Below are 16,429 nucleotides of genomic sequence, written 5' to 3' on the forward strand. Positions count from 1 at the left end.
AAGTAAAAATAAGAAGTCGTACCGAGCAGAAATGTTTGTTGTATAACGGCAGCGTCGGTTTTAATATATATTGTCATCAGCGTACGACTAAAAACAACTCCGGATTTTTACTGCTTACCATGACCTGCACTAGACTTACATTGCGAAATTGTATATTATGTAAATTTCAATTCTATTTTTAAGCCCAAGATCATTTCATTAGTGATTGGACTCTGTGTAAATAACTGACATGTCACCATTCAAAATACTGGAATAACACAACGATTAGACTTTTATCTCCCGTAATTCTAACATTCCAACAAACGCTTTCAGTTTTTCTTTCAGCATTTTGAAAGGGGAGGGCATGATGAGTATTTGTTGTTGACCCAACGTCAGGCCATGATGTGACTATTATTGGATAGCTTTGTATAATGGGTGGGAGAATTGGTGTATGCAGTTCCTCGCGCTGCTTCCGCCTCCAACATAAGGAACTTGTGCAGATGAGAGATACTGTGATGGATTTTACATTGCATTGTGTATGGAGAAGCTGAGTGACAGCAACATCAACCCAAAACATAATACCGCAGAACGCAAGTGTCTCCCATCCACTTGCAGTCATGAGTGTAGAAGACATCGTATACACTGGCTGGCTCATCAAATCGCCTCCAGAGAAGAAATTAAAGCGCTATGTAAGTAAAGAACTGCTTTCAATTGATCATTGACACTGACTCAGTTCAGATCTGCTACAGAACAGTAGGAGAAATCACCAACAGCCTTGTGCAAGAGGGTACCTTAATCGCGTATTGCTCTGATCGTGGTAATATTTCACTATATAATTCCGGCCGAACTAAATGTATTAACCTATGGACACAAGCTGCTTCGGGATGTACGTGCTGCTTCGCAACATAAAAAATCATTTCAACTAGCTTCGTTAGTTTTATTGATTGTGTTGTAAAAGTTTTTTCGGCTACTGTGTTTTTCACATGGATTTGGTTGGGGGTTGGGGATTCGCTGCCCTCACTGTATAGCTAAACTGTTCGCCTGTTTTTCTGAGAAACTTGGGCGTGTTTTCAAAACATCACCAAATCGGAAGCTGTGCCATAAGGTTGCTAGCGCACTCCAAGCTGCAATTCAGCTGGAACTTGCACACAAAAGGGAGAATCGTTATTTAACGTAGTTCACAGCGTTGCAACTGCTATTAGCTGAGCGTGGGCACAAACGGCTATAAATGGTGTCGCGGACCTCACAGTGTTCCCAAAGTCTCTTCAGAGAAGACGCGTCAATAATTTGAAAACAATACCGGGGTCACATGCAATCGACATTGTAGATGACCTATGGCAGACACTTCAGGAATAGCGCATGTAAATGATCTGTACTTAACAGAGATGTCTGGGGGAGGGGTTGTTGTGCTTGGTAACTTAAAGCTATGATTTTATAAACATGATTAATTTGGCACTTCTTCATTTGTAATCCTAGCCATATGCTCCAGTTTGCTAATCTTTTACGAACATGACTCACAATTGCACCCTGGATCAGCGCTGCCGTGGGAAGTTGTCTTGCAGAACAGTGACATGTACTTATAACTTCATGTGGTGTTATCCCATAAACCGAAGAGCTAGTTCTGCTAACGGACATATGCAGAATGGATTAAAATATTTAAGTAATCTAACTATTCTATTATTATCATTACGTAAGTTAATGTTCTATGGCGGGTCTGAACTGTCGCAAGAGAAAGTCATGTTTGGAAAGATTTGGAACAAGTTTGTTTTTGTAACCGGGCATCAATTAATTCAGTCGATGCCTCGTGGTGATTTTGCACAGGTGACAATTTATCATTTGGGTATGTGATAAATAACTAGCAAACGGCTGAGTTATGCAAACCATTCTGGGTGACTTGGGAGCCTCCCCCGTCCTTGGATGGCTATCAAACTCCGTCGGAAATATGTCTTGCTAGATACTCATAAATGAGGTTCAGTGCTACGAAATCCCAGTTTTGTGTGTGTGTGTGGGGGGTGGGGTGGGGGTGGGGGAGGGAGGAGGCAAGAAACGTATTTGCAAATCGAAACAACCTCACTGGTTAAGTTGAACTTGTTTACCAAGCTTCCTCCAACATTTGTTACACAAAATAGTGGATTTGCATGTGAGCTCTGGGTTCTTCCCGCAAGCAGCCGTTTTCAACGTGCAGTAATTATGCCTGGTAATACATGCCAGGATATCCATTGTCGAAAAGCATAGAAAGGATTCCCTCGGCCCACCACGTCCACGTTGACCTTTCTTTCTCCATCGACACGAATCCCATTTGCTGCATTGGGACTCGTAAGCCTTGCCTATTTGGGAGCGTGTCTAAATATCTCCCAAACTTTGTGATGGTATCTGATTCTAAGCAGTCTCCTTCACTCCAAGGAAAACAAGCTCAGCATGTCCAATCTTTTCCCTTAACGAAAGTGCTGTGATCCCATCTTTGTGAATCTGCTCTACAGTCATTCCACAGAAATCACAACCTTCTTATTGTGTTGAGACCAGAGCAGTACACAACAATCCAAGTGCAGCCTAACGTACAATTTTTCTTAAAGTTACAACATAACCTTTCAACTTTTGTATTCTGTGTTCCGACCTATAAAGACAAGTGTGTGATATACTTTCTCCACAATTCCATCCATCCGTGTTGCCATTTTGAGGGAACTATGACCTTGGACCCTTCTACTGTATTCCCTAATAATTATTTACTGTATACTGTATGCCATACTCCTATTTGATTTCTTAGAATGCATCAGCTGAACTTATTGGGATTGAATCTCATCTGCTAATGGTCCACTCAATTTTCCATTTGATTTATGTCCTGCTCTTGGCTTAGCCAAACTTCCTTACTCTTCCTGGTCTATTCAAAACAACTTGGAAGAGTAATAGGAGACTTGCCTATCGCACACTGCAGCCCTTTTGCAGAACGTTCTCCCACTGTGATGTTGGGAGGGTGTTCCAGAAGACTGATGTAGAAATGATGAGACGTTAACTTGGAATAATGAGTGACTTTGAAGAGAACAAGCCAGCAATGGTGTTTCCAATTGAATTTCATGATGGAAGACCTTACTGGCTTGGGAGGAGCTGCCAGAGTAGCCCAGACAGGTAAGTACAGTACACTTTGCAGATGGTACACATTGTGACGTTGCATTAGTGGTTGTGATGGTGATTGTTTAGGAAGTGGTGCAGGTAAAGTGGTCTGCTCTGTCGTAAAAGGTGTCCAACGTTCTGCGTGTTAATAGCACTTCAGAGCCTGCTTAACATTACTGATATGTGTATTGTAGATCAGAAACAGGCTTTGGGGTATTATGAGATTAGTCATTTGCCACAACATTCTTATCTTTTGATGTGCTCTTGATATCTCAGTGCAATTTGATGATCGGGCTACGCTTCTGATCAGGGGTACACCCCAAGGGGAAATTAAGGAGTAATTCAATGATGGCACTGCCAGTGAATGACAAGGATAGGTTGTTAGAGTGGCGTATTCCTAATATAAGTATTTTTATTAAGTTATGTGTGATCTCGAGACTTTCCAATGATTTCTATTGTTGCTAATCTCTTACTTATTCTGAATAAAGAAAGTTTGCATCAAAATATGGTCTTATTTAGTAATTATGTCACTCTAACCCTACTGTTGCAATGGGCGACAGGAGCGGACCTAAGTGCAGGATACAGGCTCGGAGACTCAATACAGCCTGGACTTGGACTTGACTTAGACTTGGAGCCTGGACTTGGACTTGACTTGGACTCGGAACCCGGATTTGGACTTAACTTGGACTCGGAACCCAGATTTGGACTTGACTTGGACTTGAAGCCCAGACTTGGACTGGGACTGGGACTGGGATTCGGAGCCTTGACTTGAACTGGGACTCGGACGTGACAAAATAAAACAATGACAGACCACTCGCATCCCGGCTTGTAGCAGCGGCAAAACAGCCAGCAACACTCAGCTGGACATGAGATGACAAAAACGAACAACAACAGACAATTTGTATTGCGGCTCAGATGGGCGGCAAAACGGCCAGCAATACTCAGCCAAACACAAGACAACAAAAACAAACAGGAGGGATCTTGTCATGGAGAAGCTCATGAAGGTGGTCCCTTATTCCTGGCAGCTTGGAAGACAGTCCCTTATTCTTGGTGGCCCGGAAGGAGCATAGCCACACTGCTGAGGTGACGAATCAGCAGTGAGTAGATGTAAGCTGGAGTTTTTATGCTGCCAGTTCGAATGAGGATCAGGTGCCCTAATCAAGGAGCCCAGTGGAACACAGGGAAAAGGAAGTTAACTGAAATGAGTAGTTAACGAACCGGACCATGAGATCTACCAAATGAAACAGGCATATAAAACAGTTCATCTCTGTGCAACAAGAGAACACACATTGTTGTACAATAGTCTCTGTTTTATTATTTCATACATTATTATTACACAGTATTGCACATTACTGCACATTGGTAAATTATTATTGTGTATATTATTTTTCTGTATTTATTACTAGTTGGTATTTTATTTATTATTATTAATACTTATTATTGCTAAGTGTGTTTACAAATGTTGCTGCTCTAATGAAATAATTTCCTTCTTAGGATCAGTGAAGTACTTATCATTATTATTATTATTATTTAAACCAACAAAAGCATTAAGGATAAGAACACTGCTCCTCCCTCTCCCCAAAATATCACCCTCAAATTGATATTCCACATGAACAAAGCTGTATACTGGCTGGCTTTTCAGCTTTTGCAGATACCATGATCAATTCTGATTCCGTCTTCAACCAGCAGTGCAAGTTCCCTACATTTCAGCAGGAGCCATTAGGTGAAGGTCAACAATATATAACATGAGAAATTATTCACATTGTCAGAAGGTGTATAAGACTCCTTTCAGGTCAAGCATTTTGATTTTGTTTGAGCTATATACTTAATACATATGAGCTAATATGGTCATGGAAGTTGTAGTATATGAATTTTCACAGATGTGATATTATAAGTTTGAAGTAAAACTTTCACTTAAGCTGTTCAGATTTTCATGAGCTTTCAATTATTGCTGAAGACACTTTCAGGTGTGACATTGCCACAGAGCCACAGAGGGAAATAATTAGCCAAGAATCCTGTATTTATAACTGAGAATGTAAGAACATATAAAAAAACATGAGGAATGGAAGTTGATAGAAGCCATGTGATCATGAAGTCACGAAGAAGGGGAAACGATGCTTTACCAAGTCCTAGCTAACGGTCTTGGCCCAAAACGTCGACAGTGCTTCTCCTTAATGTTGCCTGGCCTGCTGTGTTCCACCAGCATTTTGTGTGTGTTGTTTGAATTTCCAGCATCTGCAGATTTCCTCATGTTTACCCATTTAGATTGTTTTCATTTAATTGTCCTCACATTGTTGCCAGCTCCTCCTGGATTCTAGCACATATCTACATGCAAAGGGTCATCTACAGTGGTCAATTGGCCAACTAATTTGCATGTCTTTGGATATGAGAAGAACCTGGAGCACCCAGAGGAGACACATATGGTTAGAAGGAGGACATGTAGACTGCATACAAATACATAGTACTGGAGTTCATAATTGAGGCCTGTCACATAATTGAGGCTGCATCTCTACTACTTGTGCCAGTGTTCCCACCATGCCATTGTGCCATCCTTCAAATCTGCTCTGACATTCATCAAGAACAAAGTTAATTAAATATATCAATTCTTCCCCAGGAAAGGCCAGATTGATTTCCTTAAATATGAGCATGGTTGTTCTAAACTTCCTCAGAAGTTCTTGCTGGGGTCATTTGGACAGTGTTCTGAGATTAGACTCCTACTTCAGTCCAGTTGCTGAGCTCCAGTTTCTTGCAGTTTCTCAGTATTTATACTGAAGAATCTTGCTGAAGCTGCACTCTGCTTGACCTGACCCAAGTTAGCAAGTGATAATTTCAGTGGAGTGGAACAACTGCTAAGTGAGGGATATAAAGTTCAGGTAATTTGCATTTTTTGAAACCTACACGTATTTAAATATTAACTTAAAAACAGCAAACTATATCAAAAGCAACACACACAAAATGCTAGAGGAACTCAACAGTCCAGGAAGCTTCTATGGAAATGGATAAACATTTGACTTCTCGGGCTGAGACCCTTCTTCAGTACTGGAAATGAAGGGGGAAGATGTCACAATAATAGGTGGGGGAGGAGAACAAGAATAGCTAGAAGGTGATAGGTGACCAAGGTGAGTGGGAAAGGTAAAGAACTGGAGAGGAAGGGATCTGATTGGAGAGGAGAGTGGACCAAGGGAGAATGGGAAGAAGGAGGGGTACCTGGGGAGGTGATAGGCAGGTGAGAAGAGATAAGAGGCCAGAGTGGGAAAAGAATAATAGGGAAGGATGGGTGGGAGGAATTTCTTTTACCAGAGGATGAAATTTGTGTTCATGCAGGTTGGAAGTTACCTAGATGGAATATGAGGTGCTGAATTCTATCTGCACCATATTAAAATACACTAACATATTTACCAATTTTTGGTGTTTAATTAGAAGTTAAGTTTAAAACAAATTAATACATCAATTTTTAATAAGTCTTGAATATCTTTTAATACTTGTAAATATCAACATTCCAAGTTCTTTGATTGTAAGCCATCGCTAAGGGAATGCTTGTTAATTATGGCAGGAGTCCTTGTACTGTTCTGGGCCTTGCAGTTAGAGGCCGGTTGTGGAGACTAAGTTTACACAAGATTTGCTGCAGGTAAATTCTGACCAGGGAGATGCAGGTGCAACAGATGGGAAAATACAGTGTGCAGATGGCTTATGGCTCCTGATGAAAATTGAACAGAAATATCTCAGAAGCCAGAAGTGGTCCATTGGCCATTTGTTGTGTAGCCCATTGCTTTATCACATCTACTTTCTGCCTTATTGCCATTGCCCTTTGATTTGCAAAGTATTTAAAAACCCATTGATCTCAGACTCGGATATTGTGAATGGCATCAGTAGCCCTTTGAAAAGCGTGTATTATAGAAACGTAGAAAACCTACAGCACAGTACAGGTCCTTCAGCCCACAATCCTGTGCCGATCATGTACTTACTTTAGAAATTACCTAGGATTTACCCATAGCCCACTATTTTCCTAAGCTCCATGTACCTATCCAGGAGCCTCCTAAAAGACCCCATTGTATCCACCTCCACCATTGTCGCCGGCAGCCCATTCCACGCACTCATCACTCTCTGCGTAAAAAACTTATCCCTGGCATTCCCTCTGTACCTACTTCCAAGCACCTTAAAAACTATGCCCTCTTATGTTAACCTTTTCAGCCCTGGGAAAAAGCCTCTGCCTATCCACACGATCAAAGCCTCTCATCATCTTATACACCTCTGTCGGCTTACTTCTCATCCTCTGTCACTCTAAGAAGAAAAGGCCAAGTTCATTCAACCGATTCTCATAAGACATGCTCTCAACTCCGGGCAACATCCTTGTAAATCTCCTCTGTACCCTTTCTATAGCTTCCACATTCCTTCTGTAGTGAGGTGATCAGAACTGGGCACAGTACTCCAAGTGGGGTCTGACCAGGGTCCTATATAGCTGTAACATTACCTCTCAACTCTTAAGCTCAATCCCATGGCTGGTGAAAGCCAATGCACCTTATGCCTTCTTAACCACAGAGTCAACCTGCGAAGCAGCTTTGAATGTCCTATGGACATGAACCCCAAGATTCCTCTGATCCTCCATACTGCCAAGAGTCTTACTATGAATACTATATTCTGCCATCATATTTGACTGACCAAAATGAACGACCTCACACTTAGCTGGGTTGAACTCCATCTGCCACTTCTCAGCCCATATTTTCAGTCAGGTTTCTAAGGCACGATGTCTTGCTATAACTTCTGACAGCCCTCCACACTATCCACAACACCCCCAACCTTTGTGTCATCAGCAAATTTACTAACCCATCCCTCCACTTCCTCATCATCGTAACTTATAAAAATTATGAACAGAAGGTGTCCCAGAACAGATCACTGAGGCACTCCACTGGTCACCAACCTCCATGCAGAATATGACCCATCTACCATCAAACTTTGCCTTCTGTGGGCAAGCCAGTTCTCGATCCACAAAGCAAGGTTCCCTTGGATCCCATGCCTCCTTACTTTCTCAATAAGCCTTGCATAGGATAACTTATCAAAATCCATATACACTACATCTACTGCTCTACCTTCATCAATGTGTTTAGTCACATCCACAAAAAAATATTTTCAGTCAGGTTTCTAAGGCACGACCTGCCTTTGATAAAGCTATGCTGACTAATCCTAATCAGGTTATGCCTTTTCAAGTGTTCATAAATCCTGCCTCTCAAAATCTTCTTCATCAACTTACCAACCACTGAGGTAAGACTCTGGTCTATAATTTCCTGGGCTATCTCTACTCCTTTTCTTAAATAAGGGAACATAATCTCCTACCCTCCAATCCTACAGAACCTCTCCCGTCCCCATTGATGATGCAAAGGTCATTGTCAGAGGCTCAGCAATCTCCTCCCTCGCCTCCCACAGTAGCCTGGGGTACAATCTCCTCCCTCGCCTCCCACAGTAGCCTGGGGTACATCTCATCCGGTCCCGGTGACTTATTCAACTTGGTGTCAGAGATTTCCTCAGAGTAAAGAAATTTATATTCATTTGTTCAGGATACAATTATCCTGAAAAAGTACATTTCACAACTAGACAGACCAGCTAAAGGAAGCATCTCTCAAATGTCTGCCCTTCATCCTAGATATCAATCTGGTGAATCCTAAACTAAATGTATTATAAACGGACCAGTCCATCACAGATGAAGCTCTTCTCTCGACTGAGCAAATCTACATGACACACTGTCGCAGGAAAGCAGCACCCATCATTTGTGACCCCACTACCCAGGGCATGCTCTCTTCTCCCTGCTGGCAACAGGAAAAAGGCATAGGAGCTATAGGACTCACACCACCAGGTTCAAGAAGAGTTGCTACCCCTGAAGCATCTGTCACTTGAACCAAAGGGAGTTAAACACTCAAATTCACTTTCCCCATCACTGAAATATTCTCACAACCCATGGACTCACTTTCAAGGACTTGTCATCTGATGTTCTTGATATTTATTGTTTATTGATTTGTTATTATTAGTTTCCTTTTGTATTTGCACAGTTGTCTTTTGCACACTGGTTGAATGCTCAAGTTGATGCGATCTTTCATTGATTCTGTTATGGTTATTATTCTATACATTTATTGAGTATGCTCGCAAGAAAATTAATCTCAGGGTTGTATATGGTGACATGTATGTACTTTGATAATAAATTTACTTTGAGCTTTGAACAACACCATTGCTTTAAAGGTCAATGTGCTATTTGCTTGCGATATCTGTATACTTTCCTTGTGCTTGTGCTTCTTGGACAGCCTCCTTGTACATCAATACTTGTTGGATCCTCTTCATTCAAAAAAATGTTAAAAATATATTGATCTGCATTTGAAAAGTGAATAATATCACATTTTTTATCATTATACATCTGTCACCTTCTTTGTCACTCATCACCTGCTATATCCATTTGCAGGCTCTTTGCACCTTCATGACTGACTTTCCCAAATACCTTTCATCTATCACTTCCACAAAGTAATTAGAGTAGCAGTTGGCACAGTCGATTTACAGTGTTAGTGATCATTGATTAGAGTTCAGCTCCCATTACAGCCTGTGAGGAGTATGTACATTCTCTCCATGACTGTGTGGCTTTCTTCCAGGTGCTCTGGATTTGTCCTACATTCCAAAGACATTCAAATTAGGGTTACTGAGTTGCAGTTTTTTTTGATGGTGTCAGAAGAATGGTGGCACTTAAGGGCTTCCCAGCATAACCCTTGCTGATATAATCTGACACAGGTGACACATTTTGATATTTCAATGTATATGTGCCAAATAAAAGCTAATCAACTCTAATCTAATAGTTGAAGGCCCACTAATATTTCTTTTGGCATTCTAATGGTAACAACTTGCCAAACTGGAAAATAATTATTTATTTATATGTTCCTTTTTCTCTTCTATAACCAGTTTGCTTTGCATCCCAACATATGGTCAACAACTCGATGAGCCCTATTTCATGTAAAACCCCTTGTGTTGTTTTCGATTGCTTTTTGAAACTTCAAGTGTATGACATCTTGCCTACAAGATACAGCTTAATGATCTGTGTTAAGTTTGTAAACATTTTTTCATTTAATAAACAGCTGTCATTGTACTTCATCATAATATCTTCCCTTGTGCCCACTTATTATGTCCTTAATAATAAATTCCTGATAACATATATCAGGCTTACTGGTTTATAATCCTACTTTTCCTTCTTCCTCTTCTCCTGACTGATAGGATGACATTTATTCCCTTCTAATGCAAATCAAGGAATCATGTAAACTTTACAGTGCAGAGTTGCGCATTTGGCCCATTACGCCTGAAAAAGAGCTATTCAGCCTAAGCAATACACACAAAATGCTGGATGATCTCAGCAGGCCAGGCAACATCTATGGAAAAGTGTAAACAGTCGACATTTTGGGTCGAAACCCTTCATCAGGACTGGAAAAAAGAGATGAGATGTCAGAGTTAGAACATGGGGAGAGGGAAGAAAGAAGTACATGGTAGTAGGTGCAGTGGAGATTTACAATGCGGTTCAGAGGACTGAAAGCCGATGCATGATATACTCGAGTTCATTAAATTATGAAGACCATAAATTGAATAAATGGGAAGGACCTTCTTTTCTTAGCAGAAGCATTCAAAATGAAAGGTCTAAATTTAAATTTGTTGGCAGACGGTTTAGAAGGGAGATAAGAAATAAAATGCTACCTGGTGGATGGTCTGGAACTCACTATGAAAAAAGTCTGGTAATAACCCTCAATAAACATCTTTACAGTAGACATGTGACAAAAATCTACTGGAACAAAACACAAACATTTGGGGCAACTCAGTAGGTCAAGCAGCACCTATGGAGGGAAACAGACGTGACATTTCTATTTCTGTGTTGTATTACCCAAGGGTTCCATGGTTCTAAATAATGCCATAGCATTGGAGTTCTCTGATTCTCCACCACCACTTCAGTAGCCATTTTTTTGCAAAAGTAACCATATATATTCATTAAGAACCTGATCTTCATCTTGCACCCACACATATAACTTACCTTGTTCCCTGATTGTCTCTACTCATTCTTTGGTTATATTCTTGTTTTTACAAAATTTATATTCTTTGTTTTTATTTATTTGATTTCTGCTTTTTTGTTGTGCAGAATATTCTTTGTTGTTTGGAAGAATTATTAGGTTAGATCTTGGCACCATGTAGACCTCCAAATAATTCAACCAGGGGCTAATATCCCTCAATATTGAACTGCATTTTCCAGTTCAATTTTATGAAAAGATTATCCTTGTGAATTGCAGGGCTTTAACAATCAACTTTAGGCACTAAAGGGTATCTTCTGAAGTGTGCAATAAATACTGTATGCTACGGAATATTTTAGAGTAATATAACTTAAATATAAACCTTGTGATTAATTAGTACAATAGTGTGAGTCACATGGGACAACATCAATACTATTTGAAATGCACTTGCAATCAATAAACAGTGAAATACATTTATACCTTAATTTTCTGTGGTCATTTGCAGTCTCATCTCCACTGATGCAGGAACTGAACTAATTTGATCCAGGTATTCCCTCTTTCTGGAGTGGCATAGCAGCTCAATTCCCATTATTCTTACCGTGACCATATGGATTTATTTTGAGTGTTCTGGTTTCCAAAGGTATATTGGTTAGTAGGTTGATTGGGTGGCATGGGCTCATTGGGCCAGAAGGGCCTATGACTGTGCTGTATCTCAAAATAGAGAGATAGAAAGGAAGGAAATAACTACTCAAGAAAGGGCACTTCTGAAGAAGACCTGGCAGACATAGAAATGACAGACAAGTCTTAGACACAGAATATAAAACTAAAATTATCCTTTTTGAGCAGTGGGTTTGATCTACCCTGGATATGAAGAGGTTGCTCTTAGCATGTTGTCTAGCGAGATAATGTGTTGGAGAAGGCTTTGTCCCACAGACTTGGAAAATTTCCACTTTACACTTATAAAGGACTCAAGTACTGCATTTCAAAGCAGTTAAATGCCTCAAAACCTGGATGACGTCAATAAGCTCTTATTATTTCAAAGACATCTGAACCTCTTGCTGTGTTAATCACCTATGAATCCATGTGTTGCAGTTTCTCTGTTTATTTTTATTAAAGGGGGATATTTGATTCTGGGAATCAGATAAAATGTAAATTTGACTCTTAATCAAGTATGACGTACAGTTAGATAAAGTTAAACAGTAACAGCTCATTTAAAATTTACATGCATAGAAATTTGATATCTTTGTTCACTAGTTGGTGCTACGTTCTATGTCAGCAGTTTGTTTTTTTTTCTGCAATAAAATTAGGAAATTGGACAAAAAGATATTAGAAATGGCAATGGCTAGTTTACACCTGGAAAGTTGTACCAATGTGCAACCTGCACAGTTCCTGAATGGACCTCGATAGAATGGCTGTGGCTTCCTACAACTTTCTACACATCAATCTGAAGAGGGCCTAAGTCGTTAAAGGTGCTCTCTCCTATGATGTTCAGAAATGAGTAACTGTTACTACTATTAAGTAGACAAAGATTGCAGCCACTTGATGAAGAGATCAAGGATTCTGATCAGAGAAATATCAAGAGAAAAGTTCTTGCGTCGTAGGGAAAGCCTGCAAAATGTTTGGGCCTGCCCTGGAAAGAGTCTGGTAGGAGGTGGTTCTAGTTGTCTCCTTCAGGTGTGGGAATCCTGAATCATTAAAGCAATGCCAAATTTCATGTCATTGCAAGTTAGAAGCTGCTTATAGGCCAAATGAATCAGAGGTTTATTTGATCAGCATTGGTGGTCATGGAGAGGAGATTGTGAGTTATCTGGATTTCCCTCTCTTACTGGTAGGAAATCGTGGTGCTTTTTAGATTGTAATGTGGGGATGGTTGCATTGTTTGGATTGAGGTATACAATTTAGCCGATTGGTTATGGCATGTGTTCTTCCCTTTGTATCTTCTAGCCCATGCTGTCCGAGTTAAAGCTGTCCTTACCCGCTTCTAATAGCTTGCTCTTGCTTTCCTTTAGTCTTTGCCTCTTGTTTCTCAGGCTTTGGGTTTGTCTGCTGTTGTACCTTTGTTCCTTTGGCATCTGTTACTACTATTCATTACTAGATTGCACAAACGCAGCATCTCGTGATGATGATTCCACACACACTGGGTGTACATTGCAGAGCAATGGGATCTCACCTTCAGTTGTCCAATGGAGTAAAACTCAACAGCAGGGGTAGGATGGCTATTGACAAAAGAAACAGAGTGGAAGACTTGGCAACCCAACTTCTTGTACTCCCACCCCCCCCCCAAAAAAAATTAAATCCACTGCAATTATAACCATATAACAATTACAGTATGGAAACAGGCCATCTCAGCCCTTCTAGTCCATGCCAAACACTTACTCTCACTTAGTCCCACTGACCCGCACTCAGCCCATAACCCTCCATTCCTTTTCTGCAGAATTGTTTGGTATTTTGGTCTCGCTGGGAATGAAAAAGTCATATACACAATCAACTTCAGGAAAGTCACTCATGATCCATAAATATATTGGCCTGAAACTGGGAGATGCCAGCAATATTGTTAAATCCCAGTGCCTGAAGTGCCACCTGTTTTTCCTGAAATAAAATGTACAAAATGATTTACTTTTACACACGGTCCATAGATGACTTGTCTGATGCATCAGAGGTGAGCTGCAGGCACTTGGAAAGATTCTGTGGTGGGGACAAGGTTATCATGACCCTCTCAATGAGAGCTTTTCATTCCAAATGCTCCAGCTTGCTTTGTTAAGGTAGAAGTAGAATTTGTGAGAATACAGTGAAAAATGCCAGGCATGCTTGATCCATCTTCCAAGGTTGTTTATTGATGCAAGCTAACCCAAGTTAAATTGCTTTGGTCAGTTTATGTCCTGACCAGTCCACTTGCTTGGCCATATTGTTTTCCAATTTCACTCATGACTGTTTCAATTTTTGCTAATTTTGACGTTTGAAGGGTTTTTAATTCTGCTGGTATCCTGGTATCTTTTTTGCCTGTGAAGTTGATTCCTATTGGCATTCAGTTTTACAGACGTTGATTGTATTACCCAAATGGTCACACTCGATTTTTGCGATTCCAACATGAAGATACAGGTGGGCTACTTAGCATTGGACTTCAAAGCTAACTCTTATGTCTGTCCAATATCTCACTTTCTTTCTAGCAGAGAAACCCTGGCTTGTTTTCTCATCGAATTTCATGTCAAGCATACAAGCTGCTACTCCATCTTAGATTTAGCAAATTTAATACACTCAACAGGCTTCCAGTCCAGATGGCGCCTGCATGCAATCAAATCACAAACAAGAGAAAATCTGCTGATGCTGGAAATATGAACAACACACATGGTTCTACAATACTGGAGGAACTCAGCAGGCCAGGCATCATCTGTGGAAAAAAGTACCATCGAGGAACAGGTCAACTGCCATAGATGCTGCCTGGCCTGCTGAGTTCCTCCAGCATTTTGTATATTTTGCTCACATACAATGCTCCTTTGGTCAACATTTTCTGGATAGATCATGAAACCATATATTTCACAAATTTTATATCTTTTACATTTGTTTTTTTTGCCTTGGATGTGATTCTGAAGGACAATAACAAAAACAGCATGGAAACAATTAAAGAACCTTTTGATTAGAGGACCCTTGTGATTTGAAGCAGAGTAGACTGAGCGAGTAATTTGTTGTGACAGCTCTAAATTTGAAATATGGTAATCCAAATTCTTAAGGCAATATGGGATGAAAGAAAATTTATTTATTTTATTCCATTTGCATTTTAAATTTTGTAACTACTTTTTGTGGAATGCATAGTAGTGATGGAATTTAAATGAAATTTTGAAGTAATCCTTTCATTTTAAATGTGTGGTTCAGACTTTATTGTGTTTATCAATTGAAGCATATAATGACCAAAGTTTGATGTTTGTTAAACATAGAAAACCAACAGCACAATACAGGCTTTTCAGCCCACAATGCTGTGCCAAACATGTACTTACTTTAGAAATTACCTAGGTTACTCATAACCCTCTTTTTTGCTAAGCTCCATGTACCTACCCAGGAGTCTCTTAAAAGACCCCATCATATTTGCCTCCACCACTGTCGCCGGCAGCCCATTTCATGCACTCACCACTCTTTGCATAAAAAACTTACCCCTGACACTCTCTACCTACTTCCAAGCGCCTTAAAACTGTGCCCTCTCATGTTAGCCATAAGTTATTGTAACAGTTTAGAGTTAAATTCCACTGATATATATATATAAGATGTATATTAAGTAGTTAAGTTAAAATAAATAGTACAGAATTACAAAAAAGTAGTGAGGTAGTGTTCATGGGTTCACGCCCATTTAGAAATCATGTGGTAGAGGGGAGGAAGCACTAACTATATGAAATCAATTTATTTCATTACTTTGTAGGAAACTAAAGGTAAAATGGTAAAACAGATTTTCTAGCTTATACCGAGCACCCATGAACAAAGTTTTGAAAGCAGAGTTTACCAGTGTTCAATAATTGAAAGAAATTCTTGTTAATAATTCAAGTTCCCTTGTGATAATAAAGTACTGTTTGCAACATCATGCACGTATGTTGAGTAAAGTGCATTGGTTAACACTTTGTTGACGTCTGTAATGCATTTATGCTGAAAGTGTGATCGTGAAGAGACAACCCTTGTCCCCAACCGAAAGTAGGACCAAGAGGAAGGTGGTGGGGGTGGGGGAAGGGAGGCGAAGAAGTAAAGCTGTTCTGAAATATACGTTGTAGAAATAGCTCCACTGCCAAAGCTGCAGGGCTTATTTTCTCACATAGGAGAGTTGCATCTTCATTTCTGCCTATCTTTCTCACTGGCTATGCTTCTGTTAAGTTGGATGATGTTGCAGCATGTTTTCTTTGGCCAAATAAACTGCTCACGAATCCAAACCAGTGGGAAGGTATTGGTCTATGTCTAAATGTATATCCTGTACTTAGACGAGTGTGACTATGCCTTGCTCTCCCTCCAGTTCATGACAGGTTCACAGATGATGTATACTGTGGAGGATTAGCTGTGCCATTTTGTTTCTGAAACCCCTGTTTTGTTTGGATACCGGGGTTCATTTTTATTTATGATGCCCTCTTTTGTGATGATAGTTGTAGATAATTCATCAGGTGAATTGCTCTATTTCTACCTATTATTAGTTTAAGCTAAACATTTGCTGAAGAAGGCGTCCATTCAAAAAATATATACAAAATGTGCAATTACAGTTATATCTACTTCATTGAGGGCAGGATTAGATCCCTTGGGCCTGCAGATGATTTGAAATTATACAGAATGTTTTAGATTTGTTTTTATTTACCGGT

The 16,429-nt window shown here is 40.0% G+C and overlaps 1 protein-coding gene across 1 annotated transcript in view; it reads left to right on the plus strand.

Annotated features, from left to right (window-relative positions):
- Nucleotides 1-386: 386 nt before the first annotated feature.
- Nucleotides 387-16,429, plus strand: part of gab3 (GRB2 associated binding protein 3) — a 127,256-nt gene continuing 111,213 nt past the window's right edge. Inside the window, exon 1 of the mRNA XM_059976964.1 lies at nucleotides 387-668. Within this exon, the coding sequence (XP_059832947.1) occupies nucleotides 597-668 (72 nt within the window). The 5' untranslated portion in view covers nucleotides 387-596. The remainder of the gene's footprint in view (nucleotides 669-16,429) is intronic.

Source organism: Hypanus sabinus, chromosome 8 (genome assembly GCF_030144855.1).
Source record: "Hypanus sabinus isolate sHypSab1 chromosome 8, sHypSab1.hap1, whole genome shotgun sequence".
NCBI lineage: Eukaryota > Metazoa > Chordata > Chondrichthyes > Myliobatiformes > Dasyatidae > Hypanus > Hypanus sabinus.